The 21,916-nt window shown below is 41.9% G+C and overlaps 1 protein-coding gene across 20 annotated transcripts in view; it reads right to left on the bottom strand.

Moving 5' to 3' along the window:
• The window catches only part of Ryr2 (ryanodine receptor 2), a 585,615-nt gene that overhangs the window by 314,726 nt on the left and 248,973 nt on the right, over positions 1 to 21,916 (bottom strand). For all 20 annotated transcript variants that reach the window (XR_005495333.2, XR_010058952.1, NM_032078.3 and 17 more), the window contains 2 exons: positions 12,766 to 12,865; positions 11,739 to 11,835 (listed from right to left, as the gene is read on the bottom strand). Coding sequence is in view for 18 of the 20 variants with exons in the window: in NM_032078.3 (NP_114467.2) it covers positions 11,739 to 11,835; positions 12,766 to 12,865 (197 nt within the window). In the remaining 2 variants the exon portion in view is untranslated. The remainder of the gene's footprint in view (positions 1 to 11,738; positions 11,836 to 12,765; positions 12,866 to 21,916) is intronic.

Genomic DNA, 21,916 nt, shown 5'->3' with positions numbered 1-21,916 from the left:
ATGGAGATTCTGAAAAGCCTATAGTCTACAATTCCTCAATTATTAAAAAAAAGATAATAAAAGAAAGAATTCTTGTTGGAAGAGAAGAGCACAGCAATCTAATAGAATGCAGAATGGTGAGACTCTCAAATGGGCCTAAGTATAAAGAAGACAGGAGCTGTCTTCCTTTTTTTCTCTGTTACAGTGAATAAACACATTGACTAAGGCATCTTATGCAGAAAGGGGGATTATCTGGCTCACAAGCTCAGGAACACCCCACCAGTGTGAGGAAATCAAGATGGCCAAAACTTGAAGCATCTGGTATCATCATAACCACAGTCAAGAGAAGAGAGAAATAAATTAATATAGGTAAGCATTTATGTTCTTTTCTGCATGCAGTGGAAGCAATGTGACCAGTTCTCTCAAGTTTTTGCTACTGTAACTTCCCGATGATGGTGGATTAGAACCTGGAAATGGGGCCTAAAATAAACACTTTTCCTTCCCCCTAAGTTATATTTCTTACAGTATTTTATCACAGCAACAGAAAATAAAACTGAGACAGAAATATAAATTTTCTGTACAATAATAAATCACTATGAATATGTCCTAAATATGCAAATATGCAGTTCTTAATAAGCTTAGAAAAAGATGCTGAGTAATGACCCTAACATGTTAATTAAACAGACTGTTACAGAGAAACCACAAGGTTGGAAATAAAATGTGCTTTAAGATACAAATAATACGGATATGGCTGTGTAAAATTATGCATCTATAAAGGAAAATGTTCAAACATTTTCTTTCATAACTTTATTTTCAACTTAACAGGTTTTTTTAAATTTTATATGAGTAGAAAGTTAAAGGTAAGTTTAATTCAGATTTTTTAAAACACAAACATAAAGTTGAAAGGAAAGTAAATCCTACTTCCTCTCTGAAATCTTTTAGCTTTATCTTAAAGATCCTTCTGCACTGAAGTCTATATTTGGAAAGTATTCCAACAGTAGGTATAAAACCTTAGGGTCTTTCTCAAGTATTGACAGCTGACCAGGGGATCTTGGTCACTTACTGTATAGAAGTTGGTAGGGTTTTTTGGGGGGGGGGGTACTTTTTGTTTGTTTGTTTTGTTTTGTCAGGAAGTCTCTGTGGACTATTTAAGGATAATGATGATGCAAAACGTCAAAACCTTAAATGAAACAAAGAACAAGGTCCATCCTAAATGACTCAAAGGGAAATTAAGCTTATATAAATTTGGTCCACCTGGAGGCCTGCACCTCTTCTGTGAAGGGAGTATCACTTTTGCCCGCCATGTATCTCAGGCATCAAAATCAGAATCCAGAAAGACTTGTTTTTCCCAAAATCAAAGTTTTCTACTCCTGTGAAGAGACACCGTGACTAAAGCAACTCAGGAAAGAATTTAATTTGAGGACTCATGGTTTCCAAAAGGCTAGAGTCCATGACCACCATGGCAGGAAGCATGGCAGCAGGACATGGCACTGAGGCAGAAGCTGAGGGCTTACTTGTTGAGATGACAACCATGAGGTAAAGAAGTGGGCCTGCGATGTGCTTTTGAAATCTCAGAGTGAGATACATCTCCTCTACCTAATTCCCACAACACAGTTCCACTGAGGACCAAACATTTAAACATATGAGCCCATAGAGGGCCATTCCCATTCAAACCACCCCAAAGTCCAACAAGTTTACCAAATGGTGTTAACATCTTTATACTCAGACAACCCAATGGCTATCTCAGAGCAATTAATCTCTTCTATATAGAAGACTGAAGGAGGAAAAATAAAACCTTCTTTAAAAAGGTCAAATGACCTTGGGACTACCACTGGGGACTTCAATGCAAGTGCTAGTAAATTTGTCAAAATTTAAGGAAGATGAATAGCTGTTGTGCTGGAAAGTTTTACATCAACTTCACGCAAGCTAGAGCCACTGGTGAAGAGGGACCCTCGATTGAGGAAATGTCTTCCTAAGATCTGGCTGTAGAGAGCCTGTAGGATATTTTCTTGATTAGTAGTTGATGTGGGGAGGCCCAGCCTATTTTGGGCCCTCACCCCTGGGCAAATGGCCCTGGGTTCTATAAGAAAGCAGGCTGAGCACATTATGGGTAGCCAGCCAGTGAATAGGACCCTCCCATGCCCTCTGCATGGACACCTGACTCCAGGTTCCTGCCCTAACTGCTTTTGATGATGAACTGTTATATGGAACTGTGATAAATATATAAACCCACTCCTTACAATGTTATAGCTCCTTGGCGGGGGGAGAAAATAAGTAAAAATAATACAAATTGATAATCACCCTCAAAACTATTACTGGGCAGATTTGAGGATTGAACCCAGGATTTCACACACAACTAGACAAACACTCTAGCACCCAGTTAAATCTCCAAACCTCTTTCTCCTTTAACTTGCAACAAGTACCATTACATTGCCCAGACTGACTCTGAACTCATCCACAGTCCAGGCTGGTCTTTGCCTTGAGATTCTCCCTGCCACAGCCTCTTGAGTAACTGAGAAAACAAATCCCAAAAAGCTGATACTAAGCACACATTTCTTTCTTTGTTTTTTTTAAACTGGGTATGTTTCTTTATTTACATTTCAAATGTTATTCCCTTTGCCTGTTTCTGTCCACAAGCCCCCTATCCCCTCACCCTTCCCTATAGGGGTATTCCTCCCATCCATCCCCCTTCCCCCTCTTGCCCACTCCCCACCCCACCCCACCCCCGCTAACATTCCCCTGCACTGGGGGGTCTAACCTTGGCAGTACCAAACACACATTTCTTAAACAGAAACTTCTAGATCATAAACTAGAAAAGCTGAAGTTGCTGCAATTTCATCAAACAGAAACTTTTAAAGTGCACATGTCATAGCCAATCATACTAGCTCATTGAAGACTACTTGAAAAACTCCAGGCTTCTGACTGCACGTTATGCCTCCATGACACATCCTTCTCCAAGACGATGCAATTCATTAGAGAACTCTTATTTCAGGCTGACCACGTAAGAAGAACTTTAAATGTATTCTAAGCACAAATTCTCCCCACAATGTCATCAATTCAACTTCTCATGGTTATTAAACATTGTCCACCAAAACATAAGTAGTTAGCTCTTTTGGTTCTGGGAGTCATAAAATACAATTTAAATCTTATCTCAATTGTTCAACCACTCATTCTCTGGGTAAAAAGCAAGTGCTGTGACAGCTAGCGTATTCATCTTTAGAATCCGAAGCCCAGAAAATACTATATTAGCATGCTAATGAGGGCACAAATCTTTACAAGCCTCTCACTGCCTGACATGGGAGTATTTATTCATAATAAAATTTTATAGGATACACAATTCCAATTAGTGAGCTTCAGGGCATAATCATAAAACATCATTAATAAATGACTGGGCACTATGAGGAGACCCATGATGGCTACAAGGGTGAGTTCTGACAGAGGGCACCTTCTCCAGATGACAGTACAGCTATGAGCTCATTTTTTTTTGGTAGGGCACCAAGAATTTGGCAAGTCAATTTCAATCTCATTGTTATTAACTTTCTGAAGACATCATCTCATTGTTCAAAGCTGGACAGGTTGCTGAACTCTACTTTTTGCTTTAAGATGTGTGTGTGTGTGTGTGTGTGTGTGTGTGTGTGTGTGTGTGTGTGTGTGTGTGTGTGTGTTGTGTCCCTCAAGTCCAGAACTGGGTATCAGATTCCCTGAAACTGGATCTACAGGCAGTGGGGAACAATCCAACATGGGTAGTGGGAAGTAAACTTGGGTCCTCGGCAAGATCGATATGCACTCAACACTACTGAACCATCTCTTCAGACCCTGACTCCTTTCCTTCAACCACTTCCTAGGTTCCTGTGAGGAAGTTAAAAATGATACCTCTATAGCACTGGGTTGAGCCCTCTGAGGATTCAAGTGACAATTCTCAGAGTTTGCAGCCAGTCCTTCTGTAGTCATAAGTAAGGACTCAATCACTTTGACCTGAATTGAGTTGCCACAGTCAAATCCATAGTATTATGGGTTTCCTGACCTTGGTATAGCTTGGATCTGAAATACCCCACTTAGACTTGTGTTTTGAATGCTTGACCCCAGACTATTGTTCTATCTTGAAGATTGTGTGGCTTAAGGGAGGTGTAAACTTGAGATTCAGTCTTTTGCTATGTATTGTAATGCTCAGTACTGGCCTCTAAGGCCTAGTTGCCCCCAAGGATGAGAGAATCTGCATGTAGACCCAAGTGATGTTATGTGACCTTGTCCCCCAAGTTATTCCTGATTGGTGAATAAAGATGCCTACAGTCTGTAGCAGGGCAGAATTAAGATAGACATGGCATAGAGTTCCCAGGCCTGTGGTCTAAGGAAAACCACGAGGAGAGGGAGAAGGAAGATGCTATGGGTTCAGTGAGTCATAAAAGCTTGCCCATAAGAGCTGGCCAATTAAAGTTAAGAGCAGCCTAGATAGAACATGGCAAATTATAATCTGGGGCTGTTAATGGGGAAGTAGATTCTAATAGCATGAAGGGTAGACATCTGCCCAGCTCTGGTGTTGATTAAGACTTATTATGAATATAAAGGTTATGTGTCTTTTACGGTCTAAGGCAGGGTAGAAACCCTGGATTGAGATTAAATATTTTCTATAACAGAAACTGGTTGGCAGAAGTAAAGTGGGCCTTTGAATGGACCACTCATTCCTGGTCCCATCCTACTGCCTCTGCTTCCCATCCTATAGCCAGGATTTGAAAAGTCTTCACTACATGGCTGGGCCAACCTGCCCTGCCTGCCAATAATGAGTCCTTGAAACCATGAGCCAAACTAAAACACTTCTCCCACAAGTTGTTTCCGTCAGGCATTTTTGTCACAGACATAAAAGAGTTACTAACATCATATTCGAAGGCATGAGTCATCTTCTGTTATAAATGGTGCTTAGGAAAACAAATTAATCTTTAAGTCAGTCAACCCCATGCTAGCCTTCTCCTGAGGGTCAATGCTGGAGCTGGGTCTCAACATATTCTCATTGAAATTTTTATATAACCAGTCACATCAACAATAACATAAAACTCTTGAAACCAATTTAACCCTGTAATAGACAAGCTCCAGGATACTAAGGTAACGTAGAGAACCAATTGGGTTGGCGTGGTGGCTCATGCCTGCAATTCCAGCACTTAGGAAGTAAAGGCAAGAGGAGCAGAAGTTGAAGGCCATCCTTAGTCATATAGCGAGTACTAGGTTAACTTGCATTACACGAGATCTTAACTTAAAAAAATAGACCCAAAAATTAAAAATAAAGAAAAGTAGATATAATGGGATAAAGAAAACAAAACCGTCTTTGTTTATGACCCAGAAATAGATCCACACAAACAAAGTCAAGTGATCTTTGATGAAGGAGCAGAGATACTTCAATAGATTAGGGGTAGTTTTTCAAGCACTTGCAAAATCAAACGTGCAAAAATATCCAGGAAGATCAAATACTGTCACAAAGCTGACAAACATGGGTAGCTTCACCCTTGCCTGTGCTGGAACACAGGAGGGTGCCCCCTTATAGCAGTAAACTGGGTATAGTATCCTTCTGAGATTGGTTCATCTAACTGTGCAAGGTCACAAACCATGTGCCTCTTTCTAAGCTAGACAGAGAGACACTCAACTCATTCTACGAAGACCATCTCATGATTCATCAATTATTCACAATGGCAACTCTTTGAGTCATTTTCATATTACAAAGGCCATAGGAGTAAAACTACTGCCATGCGTCCATGCAGCATAGCTTTTGTCTACTGAGCCGTACTCCAGAAAGCAAATATAGCATCTATTTCCATAGCATGTAAGGTACTGTGTCTTCACTGTCCTGCTTGAAAGGAATAAGACAATGTATGTAGATTACAGAAGCGATGCATGATCAGATGCAAACACTGAGCAACCCCCCCACTTCCGCAGGACATGTAATACTCACACACTCTTGGTTCCCTTCTGTCCTTTTATTTTTGCCCATCACCTCTATTCAGTGTATTCACGTTATGTGCACATGGGCAATGTGTTCATAATTGTGAATAAACATGTTTATTTTTATTATCACTATAGAATGTGCCTGGAGAGGGAGACACTGTCTTTTTCAACACAGCTCAGAATGAGACAGTTGTTCACAACTTCTGTAGAATGAATTCGGCTGTGCAAAAGATATCTCATAAACCTGTTTTATAAACAACATTCATCCTCTACTGATTTTCAAACTAGAGACTCAAACTAACACTCCCTAACATAACTCCTTTAAAATCTATTAACTCGTTGGAGATGTCACTCAATAGTAGGATGCTTGGGTCTCAGGTTCAAAACCTGACACAATAAGAAATAAGCATAATAAAATTTATCACCTTAAAGGGCTGGCACACTTAATGTAGTGCACATTCTGATCATAAATATATGTGTACCGAAATAAGGCATTTGTTGATATTTTATTACAATCACAAAAATTCATGGGAGAAAATAAGATATATTCGGAGAAAAATCTGCAACAACAACAAAATCTATCATGCTGCAGATGAAATTCTGTCATTAAAACTGAAGCCTCCACAATGAAAGTCTATGTTAAAGCAATTATTAAATCTCCTTGTGGCACCTGATTCTCTTATTGATTATCCCCCTTATCTGGAGATCATTCCCTCAGTTAACTCTGAGACACCCACCTGACTGCTCACACCCTCTATGTGTGCATCTCGATGGTCCGACAGGATATACACTACAAGTTTTACAGCTAAATTCCTACCTGAAAAACAAAAAACCTCAAGGAACTTAAAAGAAACAGTGATGTGTAATTCCTGACCCTGTCAAAACTCGATCTTTTAAGTCAGGTGGGCAGGAATATCTTTATAATTAAACCTTGATAGCTCATTCTCTGGTTCAACTCTGCTTAGTTCAACAGCACAATGGAGGCTACTCTGCCTATATAGGTCTTATTAACACTCTATGAGAATGAAGACGTAACGTGGAGAATGAATCTCATTGTGAAAAAGTTGAACAAGTCCGTTAATATCCAGAATTACATGTCTTGTCACTGAGCGGCTTCCTCTGTTGCTACAGTTACAGCTATAGCTATTAAATACCCAGCAGAACAAGGTAAAGCGAACAGTCAAGGAGCCTAGCACAAATAACCAAAATATTCCTGAATTGCTCAGAAACAAATGTCACTGCTGACCATCTCCTCAGTCATTTCTACTACCTAGAACAAATCTCATGTGACAGTTGATCTTTAATTTTAATAACAGGAAACAACCAATGGGCATGGGTAGGTCAAAACTACCAGCAAAGGCCTATAGAACAAAAATGTTATGTTTTGTTTTGCTTTTACATATTTCCCTGCTTAACCTCAACACTTAAAAATGATAAAATCATTTTTAGTTTATATGCCTAGGCCATCATTATGTGTTTCTTCCCCCTCAAACAGATGTGCTGCCTGTGGGCCGTTGCCTTCTCTGGTTCTCTCAGACATAGGCAATGGCTTAGGGGAAAAACAAAGGAAGCAATTTTGAAAGTCTATGTCATGACATCAACAAGACTCAAAATCAGAAGGCTTTCCAAACACCTAATTTTAAGGAAGTCTTTTTTCTATTATGTATATATAGTTGCTCAGCTTCACAATTTAATCAAGATACACATTTCTTCCCTAAGCATCCCCCCTGAGGCTCCATCCTGCCTAGCTCTGACTCATGCTCTCCCTACAGTCATGATGTGAATCCACGACATCTAATTGCACCATGTCAACATGCTATAAAAAGATATGCAAACAGATGTATTGTTGCTGCCTCCATGACCTTGTAAGTGTCTCTCAGTATGTTCAGGTGAACACACATTGAGACTCAACTGGCAGAAAAGTTATCAGAATTCAATCAAGGTCAGCATATAGAGTTGCATTAACCCAGCATCCAAGTCTCCATCTTCTGAAGGCACTGGTGAATGGCTGGCCGAAATCTGCTCCCACAGTTCCTCTCCATTGGACTGAGCATGTGACTGACGCCCTTTCCCTCAACTGTCCTCATGCCTCTGTGGCTTATATTCAGCACACACTTGTTTTCTGGGTCAGACTCAGACATCCCAATTTCTAGCTTCCTGTGCTAAGACCCTCTGAACTCATTGAGCACAATTTTAACTTAGCTCTCAAAAAACAAAAACAAACCCAGAATTGTTCCTGTCCTGAAGGAAAGGCTACCCAGAGACTGCCCCTACCTGGAGATCTATCTCATATGCAGCCACCAAACCCAGACACTATTGCTGATGCCAAGAAGCGCTTGCTGACAGAAGCCTGATATAACTGTCCCAAGAGGCTCTTTCAGAGCCTGACCAATACAGATGGAGGCAGTCAACCATCGGACTGAGCATGGGGACTCCAATGGAAGAGTTAAGGGAAGGACTAAAGAAGCAAAAGGCGGTTGCAAATCCCATAGGAAGAACAACAGTATCAACCTACTAGATCCCCCAGAGCACCCAGGTACTAAACCACTAACCAAAGAGTACACATGGAGGGACCCATGACTCCAACTGCATACGTAGCAGAGGATGGCCTTATCTGGCATCAATGGGAGGGGAGGCCCCTGGTCCTGTGAAGGCTTGATGCCCCATTGTAGGGGAATGCCAGGGTGGGGAGGCAGGAGGGAGTGGATGGGGGAGCACCTGCATAGAGGCCAGGGGAGGGGGCATGGGTGATGGTGTTGGGGTGGGGGGGGGGAACCGGGAATGGGGACAACACTTAAAATGTAAATAAATAAAATAACCAATTATTGATGATGATGACAATGATGAAGATAAAAGACACTGGCTGCCAGTACCATTCCCACACCAACTCTCTCCCCTGAAGCCACGAACAAATCCCGTGAAGAGTTCCTTCTTTTGACATAACAACAAAAAGCAACTAAGACAAGGGCCTTATTTTCTATGACGGGATCCTCGAGATCTCCAACTCTCTAATGGGTTCCCCTGCCTTGCACACTTTTCTCACCTTTAATCCAGGTGTCTTTTGCCTGTCGCACCTATGATGATTCCAGCCCAGCCCCCACAAACTCCTCCCAGGCAGCATAGGGGAAAAGCCGGGCCATGAGCCTAGAGCCAACAGAAAAATGACAGCAGCAGATGCATCTAGCTTCTAATCTTTCCTTATTCTCTCTGTGATACTTAAGGAAAAGGAGAACTGCTGACTCATTCATGCTGACTCTCATGTTTGGCTTTGTGTTAATTCCTCATGCCAACTGCCTTTTAATGTCCTGTTCACCCACCATTCTAAGACCCTCTCAGTACCATCTGCATCTTATTCTGAAAGCAACATGTACTGGTTACTTTTTTGACACTGTATGTAATACCTGGCATGGGCTACTTCATGGTTCAGAAGGTAAAGGCAGTTGCCACCAAGTCTGATGACTATTTGATCCTTGGCACCCACACAGAAAAGACTGACTCCACATGTACATTGCGGCTTGTGTATACACACACACACACACACACACACACACACACACACACACACACATAAATAAATAAATAAATAAATAAATAAATAAATAAATAAATAAATGCAATAAAACATAATTAAACAAACGAATAAAACACCTGGCTGAAGCACTTTAAAAGCAGCCAACTTATTTAGGCTCATGGTTCAGGGGCTGTGTTTGTCATAATGGTAGAGACATGGTGGCAGGAACAGCAGGTGACCAGAGCTTGCTCACATCTGAATGGACAGGGAGCAGAACTGAGAGAGAGTGTGGCAGGATTACAAATCCGAATGCCTGCCCCCTAATGATCCCCTTTCTCTAGCTAGGCACTGAGGCAGGAGAATAGGAAATGGGAAGAGGAAATGTCAGAGGCTAACATTCAAGAGGCAACAGGTGAAAGACCAGCAGCTTTTAGTCTGGCTGAGCTTCACTCAGACACAAGAGCATGCTCTGAAGAGCTGTCTGCATTTTATGAATTCAGGAGAGGCAGATACTAAGCTAATTGACCCAAAAAAACTTACTGCAGACCTCGGCTTACCCCTTTCTGCCTTCTTGAAGCCAGGTCACTGGTAAAATATGACACTTCATAGACCCCTGGGTATCTTTCCATTAATACATCATCTCCTTCCTTCTAACTAGTCAGTCTTTCTTTGCAAATATTTATTTTATATTTGTGAGTATACTGTCACTGTCTTCAGACAAACCAGAAGAGTGCATCAGATCCCATTACAGATGTGGTTGCTGGGATTTGAACTCAGGACCTCTGGAAGAGCAGTCAGTGCTCTTAACCTCTGAGCCATCTCTCCAGCCTGTGAGCCAACACACCTGGAAACTCCAACACACCTACCCTCCAGGTTCAGACCCATACCCATGATACCTCTGCCTCCCTAAGATCCACCCATCCACCCATCATCCATTCATCTATCTATCTATCTATCTGTCTGTCTGTCTGTCTATCTATCTATCTATCTATCTATCTATCTATCTATCTATATCACACCCATGGACAGACATAGAATTGGACACACACACACAAACACACACACACACACACACACACACACACACCTCTAAATAACACCACTGAGGACGAAGTGCATTGTGAGGAGGAGTTTCACAGTTGCAGGTGACAAAGCACTTGAAGCTGAGGGAACTTTCCTAGAAGCTGTGCTCCTCTTGACCTTAAGCTAGTTCAGCCCAAGAGAGGCAAAACCTAGGAGCAGGCTCCCAGGTAAGTCTTCCAGAGCTACTGAAGTGGCTGCCGATTTTCTAAAGACCCTGCTCTATCTTTTTGAGAATGGTAAGTATCTATTGAATGAGCTACCCAAGGTTAACATCACGAGAAAAGCCCACTCAGAGGTTTAAAAGCATATAACAAGCCACCCAGACAGCTCTCCTCTTCTGTGTGGCTTCTTCTTAGTGAACTTTAGCTTACTCCACTTGTTAATTAATTCATGAGGCAAACCGCAGCACTGGATCACACTGACACCTGTTTACCTCTATCAGTACCTGCAGGCAATTCCAACTTGGTCTCCATGTAAAGTTTGAGGGAAAGTGGTCAACTTCTTTATTTTCCAATAAATGACAGATGACAGGAAAGAATGCTGAGAACTCTGAAACTGGGTGTGAGATTAAACCTTGCAGAAATATCGTTCAAGATCAGTGAACATTTAATGGCACCTTAAATAGTTTAGCTTCATGTTTTCTCTCCTCCCTCCCAGTTTGTTTTGCTTGATGCTTCTTATGTGTTGTAAGTAGATGAAGATGTTCAGCTCTTCTGGCAGTTAAGAAATTAGAGAACAGCCTTCTTAGGATGTGCAAAGTTGCAGTGGGCAATGAATGTGTGTAGTCTACTTTGGATGATGCTAATGTTTGCAATAGACCTGTTCCTATGTACAGAAAATTCTGTCATAACAAAGAAAACAGAATGGGTCAGTCTGTGAAAAACATTTTGTTTTCCTATCAAAGGTAGTTAGCCCAACAAGGGCCAATATTTCCTTAATCCCATTTCACCTCACCCTGTCTTCTCTTTGTGCCAATTAGCCAATTGTAAAGTCAAAAACTCACTAATGGGATGAGACCCAGTCACAACCTACTTTAGTGTTGAAAGACAGAGGTCACTCTGCCCAGCATGCTAGCTAGCAGGTCTGGCTTCTGATGCACCATTTCTGCAAAAGGAAAAATGCCTTGCCAAATTATCTTCAGTTTGGTTGTGTGCTACTCTTTGAAACATCAAGATTATTCTTTCCCCAACAAATACATCAAAGCTAGTGCCACATGCCAGGCTCAAGTACCAACCTCCGCTGTTCTTCACCATGTTCTCCTGAAGGAACAGTGAGACATTCATCCATGTGTCCATGTAGCAGCCGGAGAACATCACCACCAATGAGATACCCTGTAAGGATTCAAAGTCATTTGTGTTCATAATATCATGGCCAGAGGCTGACAGCCAGACAGAGCATCTGATACAATCATCAACTTGCATGGGCAGAGAAATATTGGACTAGAAAATGGTATTGGGCCTGTGACCAAATCACAAAGGTGGATGGCATTGGCTGACCCGTTGAGCCCTGCAGTTTGATATTTTAACCAGGGGGTGGCCTCAGGCTCATAAACATCACCATTAAATATACAAAATGTAGGGCTGTGGAGACGTTCAGTCAACAAGAAGATCCCTGAGACTCAATCCCTGGTTGACCAGCCTCAACTTATCAGCATGATTCAGGCCAACAAAAAGACCCAATCAATCAATCAATCAACCAATCAATCAATGGAATGAACATGAACACGTGCACCAGCATACCTACACATATGCAAACATACACAAACACACATGCGCACACACACATATGTCAGAAAATAAACAACATCCAACCCTCTTGACTTCTAGCCTCCACTTGCATGTACATACACATGCATCCCCCCACACACACACATGTATATATTCACACACACATAAACAAATACTGGCTCATAACTGAAGCTACTAGGCACAGGAATATAACAAGAAGGGATGATATTAGACTAACTGAGCATTACCTCAAGGTCTCACAAACAGGGTAAACAGCCTTTAGAAAGCTAGTACATGAAATCACAGAACCAGGCAAAGTTGACAACACCAGGAAAATAAGAGAAGATGAAATCTAGCACGGGCTTCCCTTTTACATAGCAGTTTAGGCAAGATTCTAAAATGTCATGTTTCCGCACGATAGAATATCAGGACATGAAAGGTCTCTAATTAGCCCTCAGCTCATTATCACAATTTCAGGGATAAGCATCAACTTTGTATCAAGGACAAGCCTTTTAATTAAAGTGGATCTCTTACCTTGGGCTGCTTCACTTCCTGAGCTGATAGGGGCCACGCTCCAGAGGGTCTGCTGGAAGGCTGCGTCTACACGCCAGCTGCTGTTGCCGTATGACAAGTGCTGCAGCAAGAGGCAAGAGGAGGCACTCCTGTGACCCTGGTACAAGGAGCTCTGGCAGCCTGATGGTAACGCCGCTGATTTGGAAGTGTGCATAGGGGACATGCACGTCAGCCTGTTCTTCAAAGGTTAAGATACTAGGCAGGCATGGTAGCACAGACATGGAATCTCAATACTCAGGGAAAATTCTGAGTTCAAGGCTGGCCTGGACAACATGCTCTGATTCAAAAAATAAATGAATCTAAACAAGATAATTAAAACACGAGCAGGAAAAAAAGAATAATAGAGATTATTATTTGTTCCTAGTTTCCTTTCGGCTGTTGTGATGAAATACTCTGACCAAAACCAACTTAGAGGAGGGAAGGATTTATTTGGCTTACACTTCCAGGTCACAGTTCATTGTTGGGAAAACTTGGCGCAAGAACTCAAGCAGAAACCATGGCAGGGGGTGTGTGCTGGCTTACATCCCAAGTCCCATTCTTGGCTAGCTTTATTATACAGCCTAGGACTACCTACCGTGGGAATGGTGCTGCCCAAGGTGGGCTAGGCCCTTTATATCAATTCCAAATCAAGGCAATCCTCTGTAGATAAGCCTAAAGGTCATTATGTTCTGGGAAACCTCTCAAATGAGACTCCCTCCTCAGGTGACTCTAGGCCGAGTTGAGTTGACAGGAAAAGCTAACTAGAACACTGTGTAACTTTACACACTTTTCAGTTTTACCCCAAGGAGTTACTGGTAAACCAGGAATCAGGAAAACACACAGATAAATAACAAATACACAGAAAATTTATGTGTCCGGAGAAATTTTGTCTTAAGATTTGATAGACAGAGTAGTATTAAAGTGGGTTCTTGAAATTATCAGTCACTCTCCTACATATGACACTGTGACAGTTTATTGACAAGTCATGATGCGAATAGAGCCCTTCAGTGACTTCTTGGCTGCAGTTTGGTCTCCAAGACAATAGACAATGATGACAACTCTTCAACAATTTCACTCCTTCTCTCAAACCAAAACCACTGGATAGAGAAACTGCAAGTCACATATATGAGAGAATTTTAGTTATTCATAATGAAGAATTATGTTATGGTATCTGCCAGAAAACAGATCAGTATGAAGGAGAGCTGAGATAGACTGGAAGATAAACACTTTATGTTTCTCTGAAAGACAAACATGTGCATTGAAAGATGGTATACATCCATGCATACATACATGTATGTGCACACACAGAGCTATGAGAGAGGAGGAAAAAAGTCTAGATAGAAGGAAGAGAAATGGACAAGAGTATAGGAATACTCTTCATGAGAGCAGAAGGGGGGAGGTAGAGAGAAGGAGGGGTCAACAAGCGGAGAGGTGGGATTAGGGGCAGATACAAGCAGAAAGATAAACTAAGTATAAAATGTCTGTCTGATATCTGTGTATGAATGTCACAGTAAGATCCATTTCTATGTATGATAATCAAAAATCAATGAAAACAGAAGACCTTTGAAACTGACAGTGTAAAATAGGCAGACCAACTTGATCAGTAACTGCACCAATCAATAGATTCAAAGTTTCCCAGGTAATCATTGGGTTTACTAATCATTTTTCCATTTCTCTCAAACCCCAGCTATCACTTGCCTTCATGAAATCCCTGAGTCCCCTCAGGGTCACCATTCCTATGCCTTGTCCCTCAGCCCCCTCCCAGACTCCTTTCTTGACTTACTTTTCTTTCCTCTGATGTGGAAACACTTAGAGTGCTAACAGATCAATCCTATCCCATCTGCTCCATAAATAAGAACAGTATGTTTTTCGTGGTGATTAGCGCACAACACGCTTCTTTGACTCATTTCTTTTTTTCCCTTTAATCTGCCTGACACGGGTTTCACAAGGGTGTCCTTTGCCATCCAGTGTGCTTGCTACTCAATAAATGAGGAAAAGATGCCAGTCAGACCTTTAAGATCAAAACGGCAAAACTTTTATCAACAATTCTCATTCATTTCTTTTTGTGTAAGTGTTGGTGTCTGGTTGTCTGTCATATGTTTGTATGTGAACACTCTTGTGTGTAGAGGCCACAGACTGATGCAGGATGTCTTCTTCAGCTGTTTTTCAATGTTATGTTTTTGAGACCAGGTCTTTCACTGAACCTAGTCCTTATCAATTTGACTAGACCGGCTGGGAGGGAGCTCCAGGGACCTTCCCACCTCCATCTCCAGCTCTGGAGCTGCGGGTACCACTGTACCTGGCTTTCTCTGTAGTTGCTGAAGATTGGGACCTAGGTCCTCTTGCTTGCACAGCAAATACTTCATTCAGTGAGCCATCGCTCCAGCCCCCAGTAAAATCTGAGTTATGTCTATGTCAAAAACAGAATGTAACATATGTCTATGTAAACAGAATTGTGCATATCTACATATCTATATCCATATATACAGATGCACACACACACATATATTTTTTTCACCAAATCTTCTGAAAAGAGTTCATAATACTAAAGCTTATATTTGATTTTGATTTTAAACCAAGTGAAAGTTCATACACAACAGATACCCATTTGTTAATTCATCACACATTCATTCAATGTGTTGTCTAAAACATTGTGCTGAATATTATCAGAAGGACCTTCTGACCCCCGGGTGCTTGTGATCTTATAGGGAGAGATAAGGGAGCAACAGAAACTGCCATGCATTGGTATATGTGTATTCTATTAATGTGTAAAGTATATTAAAATGCTTTTGAATTTGATTATCAAAAGAGAATATTTCTAAATAAACAGCTGGAACAGGCTTCCATGCTGAATCTGAAGGGGACACATTGATTCCATGGGGAGAGATAGGAGCTCTCATGCCAAAGACTTTAAGGGAAGCAGTGAGAGTATGTGTCCTGAACCTTCTATTTGGGATGCCGTGTCTCTAAGTAAGTAGATACAAACTTCATATTTATACATGTATAATAAGGTTGGGCTATAAATGTTTCAAAGATAATACAAATTTAATAAGCCAGTTTGGATTTTTCATTCTAATATATCTGACTACTTGGTATGGTATTGTAGGCTGGCTAAAATTAAAAAAAAAAAAAGAAAAACAAACAAAAAATAAAATAAAATAAAAATACCCCTCTGATTATGGCCAAGAAATGACCATCATCAAAGGGAAGGGTGGAGTCATGAGGACACAGAGTGCAGTGCAGAATCCTCTCTTTGAAGCTTTGGGCACACACTGAAGAGGGAGTGAAGGACAGACTTATAGACAAAGAGCTCAAATTTCAGGCAGCCAGGAGCAGCTATGGCCAAAAAGTAATGTGTGACTAAGGAAACTGAAATGTGATTACATCCAAGCACAAAGAGGAATCACACATGGGAGAGGGAGAGAGAGAGGGAGGGAGGGAGGGAGGGAGGGAGGGAAGGAGAGAGAGAAAGAGAGAGAGAGAGAGAGAGAGAGAGAGAGAGAGAGAGAGAGAGAGAGCGAACTGTATGGTCTGTTAGAAGGAGTCCTAACCATGTCCTTAAGAACATACTGAAGCCACAGTTATCTAAATAAAACCTACTTTTCAACAGAAACCATCTCAGCATGCACTGCCCCCTGAATCGTCTACTTAATTTTGCTGCTTAAAAACAACAAAATGGAAATCTGAGTAGGAACAGCACCGAGGCAAGCCCGTCACTATTAAATATTCAGAAGGCAGCAACAGTCCAATTACTGAAACCAAGGTGAGTAGTCCTTAAAGCAAAGATGGATGGTAGCAGAGAGTGAAAGGAAAACCAGCCTCAGGCTAACAATACGCCCAGCAGGGCACCCACACGTAAGATGGCTCTGTTAAGCCACTGTGTCAGGACTCAGGGTGCCTGGCTCCGCAATCAAGTCTGACCTTTAACGTAATGTTGTTCTCTCTCTCTCTCTCTCTCTCTCTCTCTCTCTCTCTCTCTCTCTCTCTCTCTGTGTGTGTGTGTGTGTGTGTGTGTGTGTGTGTGTGTGTGTGCACGCACGTGCATACTGTATGCTTGCCTAGTTCCTACAGAGCTCAGAAAAGGGTGTCTTATCCCCTGGAATGGAGTTACAGACGGTTGTGAGCCATCACATAGATGCTAGGAATCAAACCTGGGTCTTCTGCAAGATCAACAGTGATCCAAACCACTGAGCCATCTCTCCAGTCCATGACTTTCCTGCCATGTGTTCTGGAGCATAGACCTCGGTTACTCATGTGTGCCCTGCAAGCCATTTACCCACCAATCCATCTGTTTTAGCCTATGTGTTTTAACCTTTAAAAAATACAGAACAATTGTCTGAGCAATGTGTCGAAAATTAATAGTAAAAAATAAAGGACTTTTCCAATTTAGGAGCAGTAAAGCAGGATCCATCAAAACTGCTGATCCTAAAGCTATGAAGGAATAAAATATTATATGACAGAAACTCAGAATCCCAGAGGCCTAAGTGACCCACCACTCTCTTGAGATCTTAACCCAAATCCCATAGAGTGAGGTATCTTCTGACTCTTTAATTTTCCTTCTAATCCTGTGGATTCATTTGCTGCATTCCAAAAGCTGCTTGGGACAGCAGGTCGGGATCTTTATCACATTGCCAGAAGGCTCCATGGCCCCAACATTTTTCTAAGATTCTCTGCATTCAGCCCTTGTCTGATGCAGTTTTTCATTCGTTTATTTATCTCTTATTAAATGTCAGGCATTTGGGCCCTGGTGATACAGCATTCCAAATAAATTAGCATCCGGGGACAAGAAACATGAGTAAACAAGCTATCATAGCCCTCGGGCTGCAGCTTCTTCTTTGGGGGAAAAAAAAACAAGAAAAGATAAATGGGAGACAAAGACTGGGTAGTTTTTTAAATGTAATATCTGATGGCTTTCTCACCCGCACCATAGAAACAGAAAAGGGGGCTAAGGTAAATTAACTAAAATTTAAACAAAAGGACTGGACCCGATGACTCAGTGGCAGGGCATGTGCTTAGGGGGTGGCCCCTAAATTGAACTGTCATAATAAATCACTCACAAATTATTAAGGATCCCTACCTTCCTTTGACATAGAATCTATGTAGATTTAGGAAATCCAGCAACTCGTTATTCAATCAAAATGCCTTTCTTATTTAAAAATCCAAGGACCATGGAGGTAAGTCAGCAGGAAGGTAAAGGCTCATGGGGCCAAGCCTGAAGATGTGAGTTTGGACCTTTCTGGTACCATCAAGAAATACTATCTTATTTCTAACTCTCTAAAAGCAACATGCATTGTTTATTTGCTACTGATAAAATATTAAGCCAGGGCTAGAGAGAGAACTCAGAGGTTAAAGATCGGCGACCTGAGTTCAATCCCTAGACCCCACATGGTGGATGGGCAGAACTCAGTCCTGAAAGTCGGCCTCTGGCCTCTGTGTCATGCTAGGACGCAGGCACAGAACCCAGGTCCCAGGCAAGAGCAGCAAGGGCTCTTAACTACTGAGCTCTCTCTCCAGATCCTTGATGGTTCATTTTCAATAAGTTATTGGGCTACGGTTTTATGAACCCTGAGATTTTTGTAGGTCTGCAAGTAACCTGGACAACACAAAAATCAACGTTTCCGTAAGTCACAGATGGGAAGCATCTATGCAGACCAGGGAGGTTTTATAACTGACACATTAAAAATGAAGTTCCATGTGACTTACCCTGTCTTATTCCATTTGAAGAAGATACTAAGTAACACCAGTTTGTCCTGCTCTCTCTATACTAAGATTTTTTTCCTCTTATATATAAGCTGCTTTAGGAAAAGCCTCTTTAAAAGACAAGTTGTCCAATAGGAGCACAGAAAACCCCTTCTGGACAGTCCTGGAAAGATCAGGATGTCGTTTCACATTAGAACACCAAACAGCAAAAGTAAAGACAGTGTCGTGTGAGTAGTTTACAACCATTCTTACAGCCAAGACCCCTTTATTCATTGGGGGTTGACCTGTGTCCAACCTGCAAAGCTGACAGACAGGATGAACATCCCTGACCACAGCGCCCTCTTCTGTCTGGGAGGTTCTTTTGTAGATGGGAGGGAAGAAAATTAGCTGGCCATCAATTCACCACTACAAGGGCTTCCAGCCCCATTAGTGTTCCAAATGTACGATTGGATTAATCTTAAATGATCTCAGGAGAGGGAGAGAAGTAGCTCATCAGCCACAGACCTGAAGAGAAAAAGTCAAAGGCTAGAGCTTTAATTTTCTATGGTCACTTTTAACCAATGTGTTTTGAAACAGACGTTTTAATTATTTCTTTCTTTAATCATGTCAGCATCTCGGAATACAGACAGACCTTGCTTTCCTACAGTAAGTCTTTATTTAAGACTCTCTGTAATAGTCCTCCTCTCGAGACCAGGTTTCTCTTCCTTAAACCAAATACCAATAGCTTCCTTAACCATTGTGCAGGGGCACCAACTTCTCAAGCAAACACAGGCAGCTACTTACTACTCAAGGGCAAATGACCTTACTTGGATTTCAGCATTTGATTCTCCTAATGCCCCTGCATCAGCTGAATGGTTCATACTTCATCCCATCCTGCAGATGAAGATACTGAGGACCTAAGAAACTATACATGGGGCCTGGGGATGCGGCTCAGCTGACAGAGTGCTTGTCTAGAATGTACAAGACCTTGTGCCCAAATGCCAGTACCGCATAAACCAGGCACGGTGCCACGTCTGGAATCCTAACACTTGGAAGGGAGAGATATGCAGGTCGGAAGTTCAGCGTCCTCCCTGATTTCACAGCCAGCTCAAGGCCAGCCAAGGTACTCAGAGTCCATTCACTACACTTCTTCATTTTCATCCATTTTCTAAAAACCTTCGCACTGAGTCCACCATATACATCCATGAACTCCTCACCACAGTGCTCAGTGAGGATGTCTGTCAGCATCAGCATCCTTCACCCACCTAGTAATACAGGTGGCCCCATTACTGTTGGGAGGAAACCTTCCGTAGTGGAGCCTAGTGGGACGGAGTTAGGTGATTGGGGTTGTGCTTTTGACAGAGAGAATTCTTACCACGTTTTTTTTTTGTTTTTTTCTAGCATGACCCCAACCAGTTCTGAGGCCGAGGCAGGTTTATTTTTTCACAGTCTGCTTTTTTTTTTTTAACTTGAGTATTTCTTAAATACATTTCGAGTGTTATTCCCTTTCCTGGTTTCCGGGCAAATATCCCCCTCCCCCCTCCCCTTCCTTATGGGTGTTCCCCTCCCAACCCTCCCCCCATTGCCGCCCTCCCCCCAACAGTCTAGTTCACTGGGGGTTCAGTCTTAGCAGGACCCAGGGCTTCCCCTTCCACTGGTGCTCTTACTAGGATATTCATTGCTACCTATGGGGTCAGAGTCCAGGGTCAGTCCATGTATAGTCTTTAGGTAGTGGCTTAGTCCCTGGAAGCTCTGGTTGCTTGGCATTGTTGTACATACGGGGTCTCAAGCCCCTTCAAGCTCTTCCAGTTCTTTCTCTGATTCCTTCAACGGGGGTCCTATTCTCAGTTCAGTGGTTTGCTGCTGGCATTCGCCTCTGTATTTGCTGTATTCTGGCTGTGTCTCTCAGGACAGGTCTACATCCGGCTCCTGTCGGTCTGCACTTCTTTGCTTCATCCATCTTGTCTAATTGGGTGGCTGTATATGTATGGGCCACATGTGGGGCAGGCTCTGAATGGGTGTTCCTTCAGTCTCTGTTTTAATCTTTGCCTCTCTATTCCCTGCCAAGGGTATTCTTGTTCCCCTTTTAAAGAAGGAGTGAAGCATTCACATTTTGATCATCCGTCTTGAGTTTCATTTGTTCTAGGCATCTAGGGTAATTCAAGCATTTGGGCTAATAGCCACTTATCAATGAGTGCATACCATGTATGTCTTTCTGTGATTGGGTTAGCTCACTCAGGATGATATTTTCCAGTTCCAACCATTTGCCTACGAATTTCATAAAGTCGTTGTTTTTGATAGCTGAGTAATATTCCATTGTGTAGATGTACCACATTTTCTGTATCCATTCCTCTGTTGAAGGGCATCTGGGTTCTTTCCAGCTTCTGGCTATTATAAATAAGGCTGCGATGAACATAGTGGAGCACGTGTCTTTTTTATATGTTGGGGCATCTTTTGGGTATATGCCCAAGAGAGGTATAGCTGGATCCTCAGGCAGTTCAATGTCCAATTTTCTGAGGAACCTCCAGACTGATTTCCAGAATGGTTGTACCAGTCTGCAATCCCACCAACAATGGAGGAGTGTTCCTCTTTCTCCACATCCTCGCCAGCATCTGCTGTCACCTGAGTTTTTGATCTTAGCCATTCACACTGGTGTGAGGTGAAATCTCAGGGTTGTTTTGATTTGCATTTCCCTTATGACTAAAGATGTTGAACATTTCTTTAGGTGTTTCTCAGCCATTCGGCATTCCTCAGCTGTGAATTCTTTGTTTAGCTCTGAACCCCATTTTTTAATAGGGTTATTTGTCTCCCTGCGGTCTAACTTCTTGAGTTCTTTGTATATTTTGGATATAAGGCCTCTATCTGTTGTAGGATTGGTAAAGATCTTTTCCCAATCTGTTGGTTGCCGTTTTGTCCTAACCACAGTGTCCTTTGCCTTACAGAAGCTTTGCAGTTTTATGAGATCCCATTTGTCGATTCTTGATCTTAGAGCATAAGCCATTGGTGTTTTGTTCAGGAAATTTTTTCCAGTGCCCATGTGTTCCAGATGCTTCCCTAGATTTTCTTCTATTAGTTTGAGTGTGTCTGGTTTGATGTGGAGGTCCTTGATCCACTTGGACTTAAGCTTTGTACAGGGTGATAAGCATGGATCGATCTGCATTCTTCTACATGTTGACCTCCAGTTGAACCAGCACCATTTGCTGAAAATGCTATCTTTTTTCCATTTGATGGTTTTGGCTCCTTTGTCAAAAATCAAGTGACCATAGGTGTGTGGGTTCATTTCTGGGTCTTCAATTCTATTCCATTGGTCTATCTGTCTCTCTGTACCAATACCATGCAGTTTTTAATCACCATTGCTCTGTAATATTGCTTGAGTTCAGGGATAGTGATTCCTCCAGAAGTCCTTTTATTGTTGAGGATAGTTTTAGCTATCCTGGGTTTTTTGTTATTCCAG

Source organism: Rattus norvegicus, chromosome 17 (genome assembly GCF_036323735.1).
Source record: "Rattus norvegicus strain BN/NHsdMcwi chromosome 17, GRCr8, whole genome shotgun sequence".
In the NCBI taxonomy this organism is placed as follows: Eukaryota; Metazoa; Chordata; class Mammalia; order Rodentia; family Muridae; genus Rattus; species Rattus norvegicus.
This window is presented reverse-complemented; position numbering and strand designations above follow the sequence as displayed.